Raw genomic sequence first — 20,235 nt, 5'->3', positions numbered from 1 at the left:
AATTTGTGTGCTGAGAATTTATGTAAAATGAGAAGTCTGTTTATTAAATATAAACATACAGAGGGGGGGGAAATGGTACAAAATTTTTTATTTCAGTCTTAATGAGCTATTTATTTGCAAATAGTATTGAGGTAGATTTTTTAAAAATAATTAATTTCTTTTTAGTTTTCAACATTCACTTCAATAAGATTGTGAGTTTTAAATTTTCTCCCCCTCCCTTTCCTCCCCTCTCCCCAAGACGGCATGCAATCTTATATTGGCTCTACTTATATATTCATATTAAACATATTTTCACATTAGTCAGTGATGTAAGGAAGAATTAGAACTAATGGGAGAAACCATCAGAAAGAAGAAACAAAACAAAAGAAAGGGAGAGAAAATAGTATGCTTCTGTCTGCATTCAGACTCCAGAGTTCTTTGGATATGGATATCATTTTCCGTCTTGAGTCTTTTGGAGTTGTCTTAAATCCTTGCATTGCTGAGAAGAGCTAAGTCTATCAAAGTCAGTCATCACACAAAATGTGACTGTTAATGCATACAGTGTTCTCCTGGTTCTGCTCATTTCATTTAGCATCAGTTCATGTAACTTTCCAGGTTTTTCTGAAATCTGCCTGCTCATCATTTTCTTTCTTTTTTTAAAATTTTTTTGGAGGGGGAAGGCAAAGCAATTGGGGCTAAATGACTTGCCCAAGGTCACATAGCTAGTTAAGTGTCAAGTGTCTGAGGTCAGATTTGAACTCAGGTCCTCCTGACTCTCCAGGACTGGTGCTCTAGTCACTGTGCCCTCTCATCATTTAAAAAAAATTTTTTTAACATTTGTTTTTGAAACTGATTTCCATAGTCTTTCCTTTCTTCACTCCTCACTCACCCCCACTGGGTAGACAAGCAATTCAATATAGGTTGTACATGCGTAGTTATGCAAAATGTTTCTATAGTACTTATATTGTGAAAAACTAACTATACTTCCCTCCTTTCTATCCTGCCCCCACTTATTCTATTTTCTACTTTGACCCTGTCCCTTTTCAAAAGTGATTGCTTCTAACTACCCTGTCCCCCAATCTGCCCTCCCTTCTATCATCTGCCCTCTTATTCCTTTCCCCCCTAATTTCCTGTAGGGTAAGATACCCAATTAAGTGTATGTTATTCCCTCCTTAAGCCAAATTCAATGAGAGAAGTTTGACCCATTCCCTTTCACCTTCCTGCTATTCCCCTCCATTGTAACAGTTTTCTCTTGCCTCTTTCATATGAGATAATTTAACCTATTCTATTTTTCCGTTTCTCCTCCCATTATATTTCTCTCTCACCTCTTGATTTTTATTTTTTAGATTATCATCCTGTCCTATTCAACTGATCCTGTGCCCTCTATGTATACATGTACATACATATGCACACACTGATATATGTATTTATACACACATACACCCTCCCATACATATATATTCCCTTCAACTATCCTCATATTGAGAAAAATCTCATGAATTACAGTTATTTTTTTTATCATACATATCCATGTAGGAATGTAAATAGTTCGACTTTAATAAGTTCCTTATGATTTCTTTTTCCTGTTTAAATTCTCATGCTTCTCTTGCTTCTTGTATTTGAAAGTCAGATTTTCTGTTCAGCTCGGGTCTTTTCATGAAGAATGCTTGAAAATCTTCTATTTCATTGAATATCTATATTTTCCCCTGAAGTATTATACTCAGTTTTGCGGGGTAGGTGATTCTTGGTTTTAGTCCTAGCTTCTTTGACCTCTGGAATATCATATTCCAAGCCCTTTGATCCCTTAATGTAGAAGCTGCTAGATCTTGTGTTATCCTGATTGTATTTCCACAATACTCAAATTGTTTCTTTCCTGACTTCTTGTAATATTTTCTCCTTGACCTGGGAACTCTGGAATTTGGCTATAATATTCCTAGGAGTTTCTTTTGGGGATCTTTTTAAAGAGGAGATTGGTGAATTTTTTCAATTTCTATTTTGCCCTCTGGTTCTAAAATATCAGGGCAATTTTCCTTGATAATTTCTTGAAAGATGATTTCTAGGCTCTTTTTTTGATCATGGCTTTCAGGTTGTCCAATAATTTTTAAATTATCTCTCCTGGATCTATTTTCCAGGTCAGTGGTTTTTCCAGTGAGATATTTCATATTTCCTTCTATTTTTTCATTTGTTTGGATGTGTTTTATAGTATCTTGATTTCTCATAAAGTCATTATCTTCCATTTGCTCCAGTTTAATTTTGAAGGAATTATTCTCTTCCATGAGTTTTTGAAGTTCCTTTTCCATCTGGGCAATTCAACTTTTTAAGGCATTCTTCTCCTCATTGCCTTTTTGGGCCTCTTTTGCCATTTGAATTAGTCTATTTTTTAAGGTGTTATTTTCTTCCGTATTTTGGGGGGTCTCCTTTAGCAGTCTGTTGGCTCACTTTTCATGATTTTCTTGCATCATTCTCATTTCTAATCCCAGTTTTTCCTCCAATTCTCTTACTTGATTTTCCAAATCCTTTTGAGCTCTTCCATGGCTTGCGACTAGTTTATATTTTTCTTGGAAGCTTTTGATGCAGGAGTTTTGACTTTGTTGTCTTTTTCTGCTTCTATGTTTTGATCCTTTTTGTCCCCAGAAAAGGATTCTGTGGTCTGATTGCACTTCCTCTACTTGCTCATCTTGCCAGACAATTACTTGACTTTTGAACTCTGCCACTGTAGAACTTTGCTTCCAGAGTGGAAAGAGCTGTGTCCCAAATCGCTGGGGTTTTTGCAGATGTTGTCTGAGCTATGAGGAGGGCACTCTCTCCACAGCCACCACAACCTCTGGTACACTGGTCACACACCCCAAGACCACCACCCAGGACTGCGACCCAGATACAAGTAGGTCAAAGGAAAAGCAATTACAATCTGAATGGTGGTTTGGTCCCCTTACAATCTGCAGGGAGCTCCTGAGCCAGCCATGTGGCAGCCACATCTCCACCAACTCTTGCCCTAGAGGCAGGGGCCAGACTGTACTCTTCTATCACTCAGTTCCAACAGAGTTCCCCACTGACCTTTTATTTACTGTTTGGTATTTATGGGTTAAGAAGTCCGGAAACCTCCACAGCTGCCAGTGATTCACTCTCCTGAAGACTCCTGGCTAGTCTGGGCCACTGGTTGGAGCTACCCAGGGTCTGGGCGAGCATGGTTCACGGGGGACTGTGCTCAGCTCCCAGCTTGGTATGATAGACCCTGCCTGCCAGGCTGCCTTCAGCGGGAGATTTGTTTCTCTCTGTCACTTTGTGGGTTCTGTAACTCTAAAATTTGTTTAGAGTCATATTTTACAGGTATTGGAGGTAGTTGGAATGGGAGCTCAGCAAGTTGCTGCTTTTACTTCACCATCCTGGCTCTGCCCTCTCCTCATCATTTCTCATAGTACAACAGTGTTACATTATATTCACATAACACAACTTGTTCAACCATTTCCCAATTGATGGACATTCCCTCAATTTCCAGTTCTTGGCTACCACAAAAAGAGCTGTTATAAATATTTTTGTACATGTGGGTCTTTTTCCCATTTTTATAATGTTTGGGATACCACCCTAGAAGTGGTATTGCTAGGTCAAAGGGTATGTATGCACAGTTTTATAGCCCTTTGGGCATAGTTCCAAATTGCTCTCCAGACTGAATGGATCAGTTCATAGCTCCAACAACATTGAATTAAGTGTTCCAGTTTTCCCACATCTTCTCCAACTTTTATCATTTTCCTGTTTTGTCATGTTAGCCAACGTGATAGGTATGATATGACACCTCAGAGTTGTTTTGACATGCATTTCTCTAATCATTAGTGATTTACAACATGTTTTCATATAACTATAGATTGCTTTAATTTCATCCTCTGAAAACTGCCAGTTCACATCCTTTGATCCCTTATCAGTTGAGGAATGACTTGTATTCTTATAAAATCAACTCAGTTCTCTATATATTTTAGAAATGAGGCCATTATCAGAGACGTCTGTAAAAATTGTTTCCCAGCTTTCTGCTTCCCTTCTAATCTTGGTTGCATTGGCTTTGTTTGTGCAAAAACTTTACAATTTAATGTAATAAAAATCATCCATTTTACATTTCATAATGTTCTCTATCTCGTTTGATCACAAATTCTTCCCTTCTCCATAGATTTAACAGGTAAACTCTTCCTTGCTCTCCTGATTTGCTTATATCAGCCTTTATATCTAAATCATGTACCCATTTTGACTTGGTATAGGGTATACGATGTTAGTCTATGCCTAGTTTCTACTGTACTGTTTTCCACTTTTCCCCGCAGTTTTTGTTAAATAATGAGTTCTTATCCCAGGGGAGATTCTTAATATGATACATTAAACTAAAATTCTTTTTATAGTTTGACAACAAAAATTACTTTATACTGGTTGGTACATACTCATATTATACAAAAGAAATTTTTTTTTACTCTCAGGGCTATTTAGCTCAACTGGCCTTTATCACACCCTTCTTGGGAAAGGAATGACAGGGACCTGATTGTGAGAAAAAAGAATGGTGAAATTGAAGCATTGTTCAGTGAGAAAATCACAAGAAAACACTCTGAACCTAGCATGATAATTTTTCTGCTAGTTACTGTTTTTTTTTTTTTTAAGCAATTGGGGTTAAGTAACTTGCTCAAGGTTACACAGCCAGTTATTTCTGGGTGTGGTGCTAAGTATCTGAGCCCGGATTTGATCCCCAGGTCATCCCGACACTGGAGCCAGTGCTCTTACTCGCTGTGCTACCTGACCGCCCCTAGTTACTAATTTTTTGGTATCATACTATGCAAGTACTAGCATTGATATAACCTAGAGAAATGTAGAATTTCATGTTTTAACTTCTGTCAGAAACAAAACTGGGAAAAGAAATAGGTTTCAAAGAAAAGTAGGACTCAAATAATTATATACCTGCTGCCAAATTTTAAGTAATTGTTTTGAAGGCTTGTGTGTGATATGTACATGAAACCATAATATTTTAATAAACTTTGGTATATTAAATCAGTACAAGTTCTATAACTAACTTGCTTAACTATATTTTTCAGCCGCCTGTCGTGGTTAGATGGCGCTGGAATAGGATTTTCACTGGACTATCCCACCATTAGTTTACATGCTGTCTCCAGGGACCTGAATGCATATCCGCAAGAGCACCTATATGTTATGGTCAATGCTCGATTTGGAGGTACAGTATTACTTCTTTAATCTTATCCCCCTTTTCCAGCAAAATTGTGTTACAAAAGATAATCTAATGTGTTATTGAGAGATGGTAGCATTCCTTTGAGGGCTCTTAATTTAGATTTTTGGACAAAGAATTTGGGTCAGATCTCCTTCAAATGAATTTCCATTGAAATCCTTAGTACAAAAAGACAAACATTTTGAAGACTCTGGGATTAATAGCTGGTTGCACCACTTGTTTTTAATACTCTTTTCCATTTAGTTAAACATGGAAGTCTCTTTGGAGTTCTTTGTCATGGACTTGAATTGTATTTCATCATGTGGAATGGGAATTTTACATTTTGGCACATTATTTATGAAGGGTAATTGTTACATTCTTTGTCTTTCCCTGCCCCTTGTTTTCTTTGTACTCACCACTTAGAATCCTTTAATTATAGAATGACTCTGTCTCTTTTGTTCAGCTTTGCCCTACTTTTGTTAGAAGTGCTGAATAGGCATACTTAAAGATTTGGGTCACAGCCCTTTGTTTTTCAGGTGATTAAGGAAGATTTTTTTTTTTAAGAAAGAATTTTTATTGGAGTTAAGATTAATTCAGCAATTATTTTGCCTATTAAATAAATTTTCCCTTATAGATTACAGTTTCTCTTTAGTATTAGAGGAAGTATTTGACAGTGTCCATATGGATGTCTCTTGTTTATTCCAGTTGCCATTTTAAAATTGAATTCATTTAATTTCTCCTAAATTTCTAAATGAATATTTTAAATTCATTCATATTACCAAAGTAATTTATATTTTTGTTATGTGATCCTAAATTATGACTGTTGAAGATCCTCTAAAGATTGGAGATATCACATTTAAAAATATGATTGTAACTACCCAAGTGTAGGACCTAAGACACAAAACCAAAATTCCATTTCATTCTTCAGCTGTTTTGATTGAAGTGTTGTATATTGCATTTGGTTTAATGTTACTATTCATTCAATACATGTAATATTTGTAGTATGTAAGACATAATGCTTTAGAAGTTATTGGGATTCAAATAGCAATAAAATAATCTCTAGTTCTGTCTATTACCGAACATAAGAGAAATATATGTACAAGTAATTGTATATATAAGCTTAGATTATAGGATTGAAAAGGACTCTTATAGCTCCTAGAAGATTGTATGCTGTAGGTGCTGTTAAGAGAGTGAAAAACAAGATAATAGAAGTTTAGAGGAGAGAAATTGTTTTTGACCTGAAGGATCAGAGAAGACGATGAAGGAGGCGGCTTTGGAACTGGGCATTGAAAGATGATGGGGGGGAGGGGTGGCTAGGTGGTGCAGTGAATAGAGCACAGGCCCTGGAGTCAGGAGGACCTGAGTTCAAATCTCAGCCTCAGACACTTAATACTTACTAGCTGTGTGACCTTGAGCGAGTCACTTAACCCTAATTGCCCTGCCCTCCCCCCTCCAAAAAGCAAAAAAAAAAAAAAAGATGATTGAGAGATGAGAGCATTTTGGTTGGATGGAATGGCAGAATGATGGTAGCTGATGCTTTTATAATACTTCAGCACAGGGTTGGGGGCATGGGAAGTGCAGGGCATATTCAGAGAACACTGAATTTGGCTGTGGTGTATACACACACACAGACACATACACACATATATATGTGTATGTGTATATATACATATACATATGATCTTGAATTTTTTTTCAGTATTTGCTAGTAAACAAAATTTTATAAAAACTATTCTCTAGATTGTGGAAGAAGAAAACTTTCCAGCTTTTAGAGATAGGAATGTGTTGGGTTGCCAGGTTAGAATTCATTAACAACTTTGTTTCCCTGAATCTACCAGTAAGTATCCTCTTGCTTTGTTGTGAGTCTTGATACCACTGCCACTTTCTGTGTTCAGGTGGTAAAAGATTTATACCTTTTTTTAAAAACATTACTTGATTTTTACCTTTCCCCAGAATTTCTAACTCTTTAAATGAAAGCCATTTCTCCCTTTGTGGATTGCTAAGATTGACCATATAGCCCCTATAGCATTTCATCCAGACTAGATGAATAATTTAAAATAGCATTCTTTGTTATATCTTTTCCCCTCCCTTCTCTGTACCTAATATCGATTTTTTTTTGCATTGGCTAGACTTCTTAGACATAATTTCTGCAGCACTTTCAGGATCTTCCTGTGACCTCTTGAATAGGAGTGTGGAATTGTATTCAACTTTAAACATGTGTTCTTATTATACATGTATAATCTTTTTAAAAAATCCTTCTAAATGTACAAGTGATTGCTTATATCAACTTGTTGGAAGCTGAGGTGATTATGATTTATTTTTTGAGGGAAAAATAAGTAGATTTCAATTTTATTTGTAGTATATTATTGGGAAGTAGCAGTATTGACCTTGTGTCTCTAATGGTGTTATAGTCTTTCTGATTAGCTTGTTATATTCCAGTCTTTTTGAGAAATTAGCTAGCCTCTTTTTCTTCATGGCCCTCTTTTTCCCTTAATTCTCTTTTTTATCAGCCCTCTGTCCCACAGTTTACTTGCATCACACCATATTTATTGACCACATTCTAGCTGTTGAAGCAATGACAGAACTTTGTATCCATTAAGAAAAATAGTAGAACATATTATGAACAAAAGGCAACATAAAGCTGTTGCCAAGCAGTTTTCACATTTTGACCCAAAAACGTTTCATAGTTAATTAAATAAAAATTACATTTATAATATCTAGACATCTCATTAAATTTTCTTTGGGATAGTTTCAGTAGTCCAGTTAAAAACAGGACAGTATAATGTTAAAAATTTGTTTCCCCCCCCCCCCCCCCGCCCCATACTCTTAGAGGAAGAACCAAAAGAACTAAAAGAAACTCCAATGGCAGAAGGGGAAGAAGATGAGGACAGTGATGAAGATATTGAACCAATTGCTGAGTTCAGATTTGTACCAAGTGATAAGTCAGCATGTGAGTATACTCCTGTTCAGTGGTTTTCCTTTCATTGAGTAAAAACTTATAGCCTCCATGTGTGCTTATTCTCCATTTAAGTATCTGTGATAACACAGTAATACAGGGTCAGAGCAGTGGGATATTGTGGGGGAGGGGGAAAGGCTGGATTTGGAGTCAGAAGACCTGGGATTGGATATTTATCTCTCTTTTACTTCCTATGTGATCTTGAGCTGGTCATTTGTCAGATGAAGAGGTGGAGGGTTGTGCTAAATGATTTTTTTTTTCTTTTTGGAGGGGGGAATGGAAGGGCAATTGGGGTTAAGTGACTTGCCCAAGGTCACACGGCTAGTAAGTATTAAGCATCTGAGGTTGGATTTGAACTCAGATTCTTCTGACTCCAGGGCCAGTGCTCTATTCACTGTGCCACCTAGCCGCCCCTAAATGATTTTTAAAATCTTAAAGTTCTAAGTGTTGTGATCAATGAACACTGAGGGATATTTGTTTTCAGAAAACATATTTAATTACCAATTGTTCAGCATGCCAGAGAAGTAGACAGTTCTGGTGATTTTTTTTTTCCCCCAGTGCTCTATTAAAAAAAGTTTTATTGTTGCCTTTAGTTATTCCATACTCAGTTCTTTATTGTCTGCTCATTGAACCCTTCCTTTTAACAAAGGAAAGAAGCTAAGAATTGAGCAGTCTAACATTAGTCTAGCAGTATATATGTCACATTCCATATCCATAATCCTCCCTTTTCTTCTGAGGGGAGGAAGGTTTCCTAATGTTTTTCAGGACAGACTGTTCGTTACAGTTCATCGTTTTCCTATGACACCATAGTATTCCATTACATGTTTATATACCACAGCTTTTTCAGCCATATAGCGATCACTGGGCACATATTTTGTCTCTAGTGTTTTGCTTCCCCAAAGAATATTGCTATGAATATTTTGCAGGACAGCATTTTGTCCTGTACATTGGATCTTTTCTGTCGCTGACTTTTTTGGAGAGGTAGTGTTAGAGCAAGTAATAGTTATCCAGTAGTGGGAGGACAGAATCAGAAGGTATAAACAGTTTAGTGACTTTTCTTACATAATTCCCAGTTGTTTCAAGAGCACTTGGACCAATTCACAGTCTTTCCAGTCCCACAACTTACTTGAGGGGAGATGGATTCTAAGGTCCCTTCCAGCTCTAAAGCTGTATTCATGTAGTGTGTATTCATAATAATCTCATTAAGTTCATTTTTCTTGTGGACTAAAGAAAAGATGCTTTATTTATGTATTGTTTAGTGGAAGCATTGTTTGCTGCAATGTGTGAATGTCAAGCTTTACATCCAGATCCTGAGGATGAAGATTCAGATGATTATGATGGAGAAGAATATGATGTGGAAGCACATGGTTAGTACAATTTTGTACTTCAGTTTATTTCAGTTTTGATTCAACTTAACTATTGTGGCAGGGGTTTATAATCTTTTATAGGTATATGTGTTATGTAGTGTAGTGTTGGTATTTGTATTATTTTTTCTACATATAGAAAAGATTAATGTCACAGTTTATTCTTTTTATCTTTTGAATAAATAAACACATGCAGGATATCACATACTTAGGCCAGAGCATGTGAGAAAAAGGCATCAGTAGAAAAAAAAGGCATGAAAAAGGAACCTGGGATGATGTCTCAGAACCTCCTCCCAAGACTGAGTCATGTTTCTTACCCACTTTAATGGATCATTTCCACTTTTATAAAAACTCTTGTCATTTCTGTAGGATAGACCCTGACCATGAGACATTCCTTGTCTTAGGATAGTCAGTATCCTGAAACAACTGTCCTATTCCCGATTGGTCTTATGTACACACAAATAATTTACTTCCACGTATGTTAAGGCTTCCTTTCCTTTATATGCTGTGTCATCTCTGACACAAACCCCTCTTCTGGGGATTTTGCCCCTCATGGCAGAATATTTACTTCTTGTATAAAACATTTTCCTTTGTTCACAAAATGTTCTTCACCCTCTCATGCTTTTGGTCCTTTTGGGAAAGATTACTGCATCCTGGGCTATATACCTATTAGATTTATTTCTCCAGTGCCCTCCTGCTTAAGTTCTGAACCCCACTAGGAGCCAGATTTAACTATTTTCTTTTCAGGAGAAAACTTGTTAATAACATGGATTTTTTTTTTTTTTGTTCTAAGAATTATGCTATAACTTGAAATAATTATAGCTAGCATTTACATAATGCTCTAAGGTTTGTAAAGTACTTTATGTTATCTCATTTGAATTTTAAAAAATTTGTGCATTCAGAACAAGGACAGGGGGATATTCCTACATTTTACACCTATGAAGAAGGATTGTCTCATTTAACTGCAGAAGGACAAGCCACTCTGGAGCGATTGGAAGGAATGCTTGCTCAGTCTGTGAGCAGCCAATATAACATGGCTGGAGTAAGAACAGAAGACTCAATTAGGGATTATGAAGGTGAGTCTTTTCCAAAATTTTTATATTTGACCTGAATATTACTATCAGACATTCAGTCTTTTCTTCTTGGGTTCATAGTTTTAGAATTGGCAGGGGCCTGAGAAGGTCAGGTAGTCCAATCTCCTCATCTTAGGGATGAGTAAACTGAGACCCAGTGAGAGGAAATTGACTTGCCCAAGGTCACATAGGTAGTAAAGCACCACTTCAGTCTGAATTTGAATCCAGGCCTTGGAACTCCAAATCCAGTATCCACTGTATCACTCTGCTTCTGGTACATGTTACATAAGTCCTTTTGGATGCTTTCTACGAAGCTGACAGTTTAAACTTTGACCAAAGTATGGTGGTTGCTCATAGGGAGTGAAAGTTGTATTGAGTGTTCTGTATAGTTTTAATGCTGAAACTACTAGAGGTCAGGAGACCAGGGTTTGCCCAAATGCTAGACACTTACATCTTGCAAAAATGGCATCAGAATCTCCAAATTTAGTTTCTGAGCAGGCAGGAGCTGCTCTTCTAGAGGAAGGTACTAGCAGCCAGGGAGTCAGAAAAGGCCTCCTGGAAAAGGTGGGATTTGAACGGAGCCTTGAAGGAAGGTAGGAAGCTTAGGAATAGCTGAGAAAGAACTTAAGAGTGGTGAGAAACTATTCTGGGACACCTAAGGAGGTCATTGCAAGAGTCTAGGTGAGAGGTAGTGTGGGCTTGAGCTAGTGTGGCAGCTGTGTGAGTGGAGGGAAGGGGACAGACAGGAGAGGCTGTGAAACAGTGGATTTGTGGAGTGAGTAAGAGTCATGCTGAGGATGTAAACCTTTGGGTCTTAAGAGGGTAAGTAGTGTCCTTGACAGTTTGGAATGGGAGAGGCTTTAGGGGGAATTATAATGAATTCTATTTTGGACATGTTCATTTTAAGGGACATTTGAGTTCTAGATATCCAAACAGCTGGTGATGAGGGACTAGAATTCAGGAGAGGAACTAGGGAAGGATATATAGTTTTGGGAATCATTTGCATAGAAACAGTCATTGAATCCAAGGAAGCAGAAGAGAGCAGCAGATGGAGAATAAAGGAATGGAGAGAAAAGCCAGGACAGAGCTTTGAGGGCACCCACAATTTGTGAGCATGACCTGGATGAAGAAGCAGCAAAAGAGACTTGGGAGGAGAGGTCAGACAGGTAGGAGAGCCAGAGAGTAGTGTAACAAAAGCTTGAAGGACTAGAGCGTGCTCCGCAGCATCTGAAGCTGCAGAGAGGTCAGCAGGCATGGAGATGGAGAGAACAGTGAAATGTGTAATTCAGCTATCACAGGTCACTTTAGTGAGGGCAGTTTCAGTTCAGTGCTGAGTCAGAAGGTAGAGTGCTGAGGGTTTAAGAGAGGGGGAAACAGGAGCGGCTAGGTGACGCAGTGTAGAGCACCAGCTGAGTTCAAATGCAGCCTCAGACACTTAACACAAAAACTAGCTTGTGTGACCTTGGGCAAGTCACTTAACCCCAATTGCCCTACCTTCCTCCCTCCAAAAAGCAAAAAAAAAAAAGAGGGAGAAAGGAAAAGAAAGGGAGCTTCTCATATCAGTCATTTCCTAAGGAGTATGGCTGAGGATGAGTGGAGAAGAATAATTGGATGGAGGAAGCATCATTCTTAGAGGCAGCAGAGAAGGCACCAGTGGATAGGGAGGAATCACAAATGAGAACATGCGTGGGATCATAGTGGGAAAAGATAAGAGACTTGTAGCAGTCCACACTTAATTTTTAAGGAGTCTTTTATCTAAACTTGAACTTCCCCTTCCAGGGGGAAAAGGTACATGCAAAGCACAGACCAGGCAGTGTTACTGCACCTATTGAAAAAGGATTTGAATTGAGGCGGAAATGGGACTTCAGAATACAATTCTTTTCCTGTAATGATCTTTCATTTCATGTTTATATGTACCTAGTTTATATGGTCATTACCTAGAAGATCTCTCCATTTTTGGAGTTCATTGTATAAATTGCAGAATTTTAGAATTGGAGGAAAATTTTGAGATCATCTACGGTTTTGCTTTTTGGTTTGTTTGGGGTTTTTTTGCTTTTTGGAGGGGGGAGAACAGGGCAATTGGGGTTAAGTGACTTGCCCAAGGTCACACAGCTAGTAAGTGTTAAGTGCCTGAGGTCGGATTTGAACTCAGGTCCTCCTGACTACAGGGCTGCATCTCTTTTCACTGTAACACCTAGCCGCCCCTAGGGTTTTGGTTTTTTTTAACATAGGATAAGGAACTGATTAAAGATCAAGGCAAAAAATTAATGATGTGATACAATTAATTTTGGAGTCAAGACAAGAAGTCAGGCCTACTGTTTACTACTCCAGTGATTTATTCACTATAACTATATGCTAATCCTTCTAACTTGGAATAACCTCTTACGTTACAAATGGAGGACTAGAGATTTGTCTTTATTCTTTAAAACCTCACAAGTGGTTATAACTAGAGTATTGATCTCCTATAGAAATGATTCTTCATTTTTTTGTTAACTGTATGATATCTTGTATATGCTGTAGGAACTAGTAGTTAAGATTATATTTTAGAGGGGGTTTTTGTGAATTTATTTTGTCCACCTTCTCCATGTATGCCCCACTAATTAATGCTTTCAGAAGCTGTAATCTTGGTGGGGTTGCACCTTCCTTCAAAACAGATTGCAAATTCCTCCATAACTCAGCAACTCTTTAAATTCATCACCTAGTAGTGGTTCCACTTCAAATTTAGCTGGGCTGGTCCTTAGAAGAAATGCATTCATCATGAACCCATACTATGAAGCTTTTTCATCTTGTTATAGAGCCTGCTAGAGTTTGTGGTTTGTTGGTACAATATTTTAGTAGTCAAGGCTTCTTCGTGCCACAATAAGAAATAAAAGTAGAACTTTTAATAGAGTGCCCTATTAATTAACATCTTGCAAATGAGATTTGACTATAGTAGGGCTTCATGGTATTCTTTTGTTATTATAATTAAGAGCTTAGTACTCTGCCACTCCAAAAAGACCAAATAAAATTTAAAATGGTAATTTCAGCTTTGTTACAATTTTCCAGTACCATTTTCCCCCCACAATTCCTTTATGTTATATTTTAAATTATAACCAGCTTCTTGCCATCAGAGAATACCAGCTCTTTCTATATAATGTAACTTACTCTGAACAAAAGTATTCACAATTCACAAAATTTTAAAGTTAAAGAGGCAACCACAACCATATCTGAAAAGAACTTCCCATGACAATGTGTTTGACAAACTGGTAATCCAGTCTCTGCTTGAAGACCTCCAGTGATGGGGAACTCACCATTCCTAAAACAGCTAATTCTTCTTGTAGATATTTCTGATAGTTAAGAAATCATTTCTGATAGCCAGCCTAAATTGCCATTTCCACCTATTGTTTCTAGTTCTTTCCTCTGGGGTCAGACAGAACAAGTCCTCTCTTCCACATGACAACCCTGAAGGTAGTTGAAGACATTTATATAGTGTGTCCCTGAGTTTTTTTCAGGTTAAACATTTCTGCTTCACATGAGTTCTGATCTTTTACCATCCTAATTGCTTTTCTCTGCAAGATCCCCTAGCTTAGCAGCATCCTTCCAGAACTGAACAAAGTGTTCCCATTTGGTCTGCTTACTCCTAGAAGCACTGCCGTGCCACTCTCAGTGCAGCCACTGGCCATAAGATTTCAGCTGGTACATAACGCTTTAATGACACATAATGGCTTTTATTAAGCTGGTAGTCTACAAAGACACCTCCCCGCCCCACACACCTTTTTTAGACAAATTGCTGACTTAACTGTGTCATTCCCATTTTGTAGTAAACTTTTTATACCTATGTATAAAATTTTACACTTACCTTTATTGCATTTTATCTGCTTCAGTGCTCTAAACTTGGAAGTATCTTTTTGGATCCCTACTCTGTCCTCTACTGGGTTAGCTATCCCTTTATGTCACTTTCAGATTGATAAGTATACCATCTACCTACCTATGGTGCAGATACCTTTATGTTACTGATAAAAATGTTATACAGCTCAAGGCTAAGCACCCCCACTAGAAACCTGCATTACCTAACAAGTTGACTGATGCAGGACATTAATAGCTGACCACTTTTTGAATCCAACTATTCAATCATTTCTTAATCCATCTAATTCTATAATTGTCCAGCAATCTCTAAACTTTTTTGATTTTACTTAAAAGGGGTTTTATTAACTCCAATAAAAAAATTGAACAAATACTCTCCCAATATATGTATATTTATTTTTAAATTGCATACTTGTTACCACTATGCTAAATATTCTGTATTTTATAAAAAATTGACATTTTAAAGGGTCAAAGAAAATATTTGTGAATCCACTTAATTGTGCTCATGTAAACTGTAGTGCATTGAAATATAGAATGAAAGTGCCGTTGTCATTCCCCCTCCCATTGTGAGATTTCCACTCTACTTGTAGGAGACTTCACTTACTACTATGACACAAGACCATCTTACGTACGTCCAAATGAGGGTGCCATTTTCACTGTGTATATTAAATATCGGTAAAGTTTGTTTTTAGATAAAAAAATATGAATTATAGTTATCATATTTTCTTCTACCCCAATATATTATCATGCACCCAATTTTGAAGACCACTGCTATATTCCACATCTTTCTCACAAGAATAGTATGAAATACTTTGCCAAATATTTGCTAAATTTAGTTAAACTCTATCTATGGCATTCTTTTGACCTACCAGCTTTAGTAACCCTGTCGGTAAAGGAAATGAAGTTAGTCTTTCTTAATCTGTTCTTTATGAGGCCACAGTGGCACTTTGTGAACACTGCTTCCTTTTTCTGAGTATTTACTAAACAGTTTAAAATAATTTTGTCTTACTCTTGGCTCTCTGCTTTTTTTCCAAGATGGGATGGAGATAGATACCACACCAACTGTTGCTGGACAGTTTGAGGATGCAGATGTTGATCATTGAAGATTACTTATGCCAAAATTAGGTGAGTGAGTGGTTTGTTTTCTTACTTGACTTTGAATATGAAAATTAATTAATAATATGAAATACTAAATTTTACTTTTCATGACCTGGTTAAGATACTCATTTGCACATCTTTTATTCAGGAAATATTAGGTATCTACTTTATGCAGAGAACTGTGCTAGGTGTTACATTTGAAAATTAAGGTAAACTGAGAGACAATGGTCTGAGCACGATTGATTTATTAGTTAGTAATAGACTAGCAATAACCAATAAATTGGGTCATTGACTTCTTGATAACCAAAATACCCAGAGATAGGGTTCACTAGCCCTAATATAGTTTTGGAAAGAATGGAGTTGGGTAGGTTGGGAAGACAATGTGATTAGTTACAGGATAGACAGCATGATGGGGGTGAGGACAACATGATTGGTTACATTAAGCAGAGTAGACTAGTACTTATGTGGGGCTAGTAACCACCCTTCTCTGACATAAAGAAATGTTTGATTATTAGATCCATCTGCATCCTGAGGACATTGTTAGTGGACCATACATAGCAGACTCCCTGGCTCCTAGAAGGGTTTGTTAGGAGATGAAACCCTCTTTAATTATATATGCGAGGGGCAGCTAGGTGGCACAGTGGTCAAAATATATTAGAAATTCTGGAGATTGACACTGAGTAATACTTGAATGTTTTAAATATTTGTGATTTCATCACTGTGGGTATTCTAATTACATACAATCCACAATCCTTTTGTATCTTAATTTAAAACATTTTTTTTTTAGTTGTTATAGCCAAAAAAATTTGTCTTCTAGATGTGGGTCCTGCCTGAAATCTCTAGGGTGATTCTTAGAAGAATGGGTGACTCTAAGGGTCTTTTGCCAGGCTTTCGTTCATGTCCTTTCTAGATTGCTATAGAAAGTGCCAGAGCTCATATCCTGCTGACATAGCCCATTATGAGAACCCAGGTCCACAAAATAATACAGTGAAAGAAAATTATTTGTCTTGGAATCTGAAAACCTGGGTTCAGATTCCTTCCTTGGACATTTACTATAAGCAAGTCACTTCGTCTCTCAGAGACTGTTTCCTCATCTACTAATTGGGCAACAACCACAAGGTTATTGTGAGGAAGGTACTTGGCAAATCTATGCAATGTCAGTTGTGTTAATAAACTAGAAAAATATAAATTATCTATCTGTGTTGGTCTCAACCACTTATTTAAGTACATGTTATCTTCCCCAAAAGAATGTAATTGACTTGAGGGAGAAGAACTGCTAAATATTTTATCTTCATTCCCAAGCTCTAGTAGAGAGCTTGGTATATGCAATAGGTACTTAATAAATGTTGGTTTGATTGTTTTTAGCATTCTTAATTGCATTGTGGTACTTAATTACATTGATATTCATCAAATGTCAGTCTTGGAAGAGAATTTATTTAATCCTACCCCTGTCTGAATGAAGATCCCTTCTACACCATACCCATGAGCTGGTCATCCAACTAGGCAGCCTCTACCTCATTTCGGTAGCTCTCATTGTAAGAAGTTTTTCCTTATATCAGGATTAAATTTGCTGCTGTACTTTTTGGTCATGTTCCTTCTAGGGCTCTTATTCTCTAGAACCTAGCAGAGCAAAACTGATCCCACTTCTACATAACAATCCTTTAGATACCTCAGAACAGCTGTCATGTCCTCTCTAAGTCCTTCTTCACACTGAATACCCCTTTGCTTAAATTAGAGGCTGTCCAGCATCCTACTTGCCTTTCCCTGAACACTTCATCTTATTAATGTCCTTCCTAAATATGGTCTGTTGAACTAATGACCCCCCAGTATTCCAGATGTAATCTGACTAGGGCAGAGTAGATTGAGTCACTGTGCCTCTGTTTGTGCATTTTAAGATCACAGTTACTTGGATGTACATCCCAGAGGATTGGTCCCTTAGTACATACCTCTTGGACAGATACTGCAGATAAGAAAGAGCTGGGTCCAGAATTCAATAGGAGGAAGAAAACAGGCTGGATTACCTTTGGGAAGTTGCACAGTGCTTTTCCTTGAAGCAAAGGACCATCTTATTAACATCAATATTCTTCCAGTTATCCTCAGTGCCTAGGAGTCTTGGAATACCACAGTTTCTGAAGAATTAAGCTTTAGATTACCCACAGGGCAATGGAGAAGGTACAGGGTGAGTAGGTAGTAACATAATATCAATGAAGAATTGTACAGAAACAGCTGTGTAAAGTTTATCACCAGATGTATGACCAGAAAAGGAGGTGGGCTAGTCTTCTGATGAGTGCAAGAGATAGATAATTCATGGGTTCCTTTGTCTCCCCACAACATCAAAAGTGATCCACATTGGGTGACTGTCCAATGGTCAGAGGACTGATGTGAGACATGGATGAGAAGAACCTAAACCTTAAATGTATGTCATATTGCCTTAGTCTGTTGATTCCTTAGAGATAAGGACTACAGTTATGGGGTGAGGAGGAGAGATTGTTTAGTTTTTTCATCTTTCTAGCACTAAATACAGGACCATGTGGTTCTCAAAGGAACCACAACATTATAAGTTGTGGGGCCTCTCTCCACACAGATAATAGATTCATTGTGTAATTGGAATAGGTTTAGACTGTGTTCCCTTAGGTGCATTACTCTGCATTTACCTGCAGTTAAACTTTCCTACCAGTTTTCTGACTACTGACTGATAAATAAATGCTTGTGATTGTTGACACTAATTTCATGACTTTCATTGAATTCACAATTATATCTAAAAGAGGAATGAACCATCTTGAGAGGTAGTATGCCCATTTGTCTCAAATGTCATAAGAGTTTTAGAATAAGTGAACCCTAAGGTTCTATCCCCGTTTCTCACCCTCCCATGTTCTCATTCACTCTCTGTTTCTCTTTCTTTCCCTCTCCCTCTCTCCCTCCTGAATTTGCTTCTTTTGAGATATCTACTTCCCCCTTTCTCCACCCCTCTTCCTCCAACCCTTTGTTCTAGAGGTGGACCATCAACCAGCCTCCACACCCAGGTTTTCCATATTGTTTGTTCTTAGATCGGCTTTTAACTCTCACTGTAATAAGATGCTAACTATTTATTGTTTTCTTATTTTTAGTCAGACTTTATACTATTCAGATAACTCAGTGGGTATAATTGTTGGAATTTCACATTGTCTTGCAAGGGAAGCACATTTTTAGATTTCATTAGGTTTCTTTCTTCATTCTGAAAGTAATGAAAAAAACTTCAAAAGTAGCTTGATCTCTTACCTTCATTTGCCAGGATCACAGAACATAGCCTGCTCATTACCTAGGTGAGGTGTTCCTGTAATGCTCTGGTTAGAATTCTGAAGATACTGTGTAATAACAAAGTAATTATGATAACATCACAGAGCTCCTAATGATAAAATTGTCTGCTTTTCTATTTTCTTCACACCAGAGAACCGGAGATACTGTGTTAGTAAAAATTGAACATCTTAAAACTGGTGACTGACTGAAAATTCCCAGGATTGTACAAAACTTTTAAGTGGGTAGTTTAAAAATATGTTAGAAGAATAAACAAGGAATTACTGTGTGTTTAAAATAACCATGCCAACACTGATTTTTACCACTAAAAGATACTATAAATTAGCTATTTTTAAAACTGCCAACTTCTTTTTCAGATTCCACATATTACTGAAGGAGGGAACTTTCTATCTTTCCACAGTGGAGAGACAGGAGAAGAAACATCTTTTTCCCCTCTGCAAAAATGACCTAAACCAGTTCTTTCTTCAGACAGACTTATACTGAGGCCATATAAATCACCACCAGCAGAAGCTTACAGTCTTTATTAACAGAAGTGACTGGATCACCCAAGAGGATATTTGTAGCTTATTGACTCAAAAATTCCATACCCAGTTGCAGTCATCTAGGCCTATAAATCCTCCTCTCACAGTATTCATCTCACAGTAAGGTAGGAGGCCCACATGGTGCAGGGATATGGAAAAGAATAAGAGGTGGGAGGATGTACAACCAGAATATGCCATGTATGCATATACATATGTACATCTACACACATGTGTATGTATATACACATACATGTATACATGTGTGTGTGCATAAGTGTATATAGCAGAACTTGCTCCTCAAGAAGAGGAGATTAAGAGGTCTCAGAGGCTTGCCTCTGTTCTTTTGTACTCTGGATCAATCAGGTAACTACCCATAGGGAATATCAAAGCCTGATTAGCTTGTTCCTACTTCTATGAGTAGCCTAATTAACTATTCTGCCATGTCCCACCGACCTCCATTAACATAAGCTGGGAGCTTCTGACAAGCTTTTGCTTTTTTCACAGTTCACTTTAGTCTGAAAAATGAATTTTATAATTCCAGTCTGTTGTGACAAATTGGCCTCAAAAGCTATCCCCTCTTAGATACCTCTGAAGATTTAGAGAGGCTGGGATGAGTTCCTTAAAATACTGAAGATGAGAATCCTTTTGTCTTTGTTACAGCTAAATAAATAAAATTAGGTTTTATATGTTACTCTGTGGTGTCTCTTCATACTGTGTTTTTAACTTTTTGATATATGTAGTGTTTAATTTATACTCTATATCTGATATGTATCCTTTTGTAGTACAATCCTACAAAGAAACAGTGGAAATTCTCTATGTTGAGCTTTGTTTGCTCACACCTCTTTAGCCAGTTGTCTTAAAAAGAATATACTAGAGCCATGTTTTAAGAGACTTTCATCTCTTCCCCTTAACGTAGGAG

At 37.3% G+C, this 20,235-nt stretch overlaps 1 protein-coding gene across 2 annotated transcripts in view; it reads left to right on the top strand.

Annotated features, from left to right (window-relative positions):
* The window catches only part of CLNS1A (chloride nucleotide-sensitive channel 1A), a 37,693-nt gene extending 17,686 nt beyond the window's left edge, over window positions 1-20,007 (top strand). The window contains exons 2-7 of one of the 2 annotated variants that reach the window (XM_069070924.1): window positions 5,040-5,176; window positions 7,998-8,117; window positions 9,383-9,490; window positions 10,456-10,563; window positions 15,439-15,528; window positions 19,152-20,007. In XM_069070924.1, the coding sequence (XP_068927025.1) occupies window positions 5,040-5,176; window positions 7,998-8,117; window positions 9,383-9,490; window positions 10,456-10,563; window positions 15,439-15,506 (541 nt within the window). In that variant the 3' untranslated portion in view covers window positions 15,507-15,528; window positions 19,152-20,007. Of the gene's footprint in view, window positions 1-5,039; window positions 5,177-7,997; window positions 8,118-9,382; window positions 9,491-10,389; window positions 10,564-15,438; window positions 15,529-19,151 lie in introns of both variants that reach the window. The other variant, XM_069070923.1, reaches the window with a different exon arrangement.
* The last annotated feature ends 228 nt before the right edge of the window (window positions 20,008-20,235 follow it).

This window comes from Petaurus breviceps, unplaced genomic scaffold, assembly GCF_028583685.1.
Source record: "Petaurus breviceps papuanus isolate PSGF00001 unplaced genomic scaffold, PetGlider_PUasm1.0 90823, whole genome shotgun sequence".
In the NCBI taxonomy this organism is placed as follows: domain Eukaryota; kingdom Metazoa; phylum Chordata; class Mammalia; order Diprotodontia; family Petauridae; genus Petaurus; species Petaurus breviceps.
The sequence above is the reverse complement of the archived record's forward strand: the minus strand, read 5'-3'. Positions and strand labels throughout refer to the sequence as shown.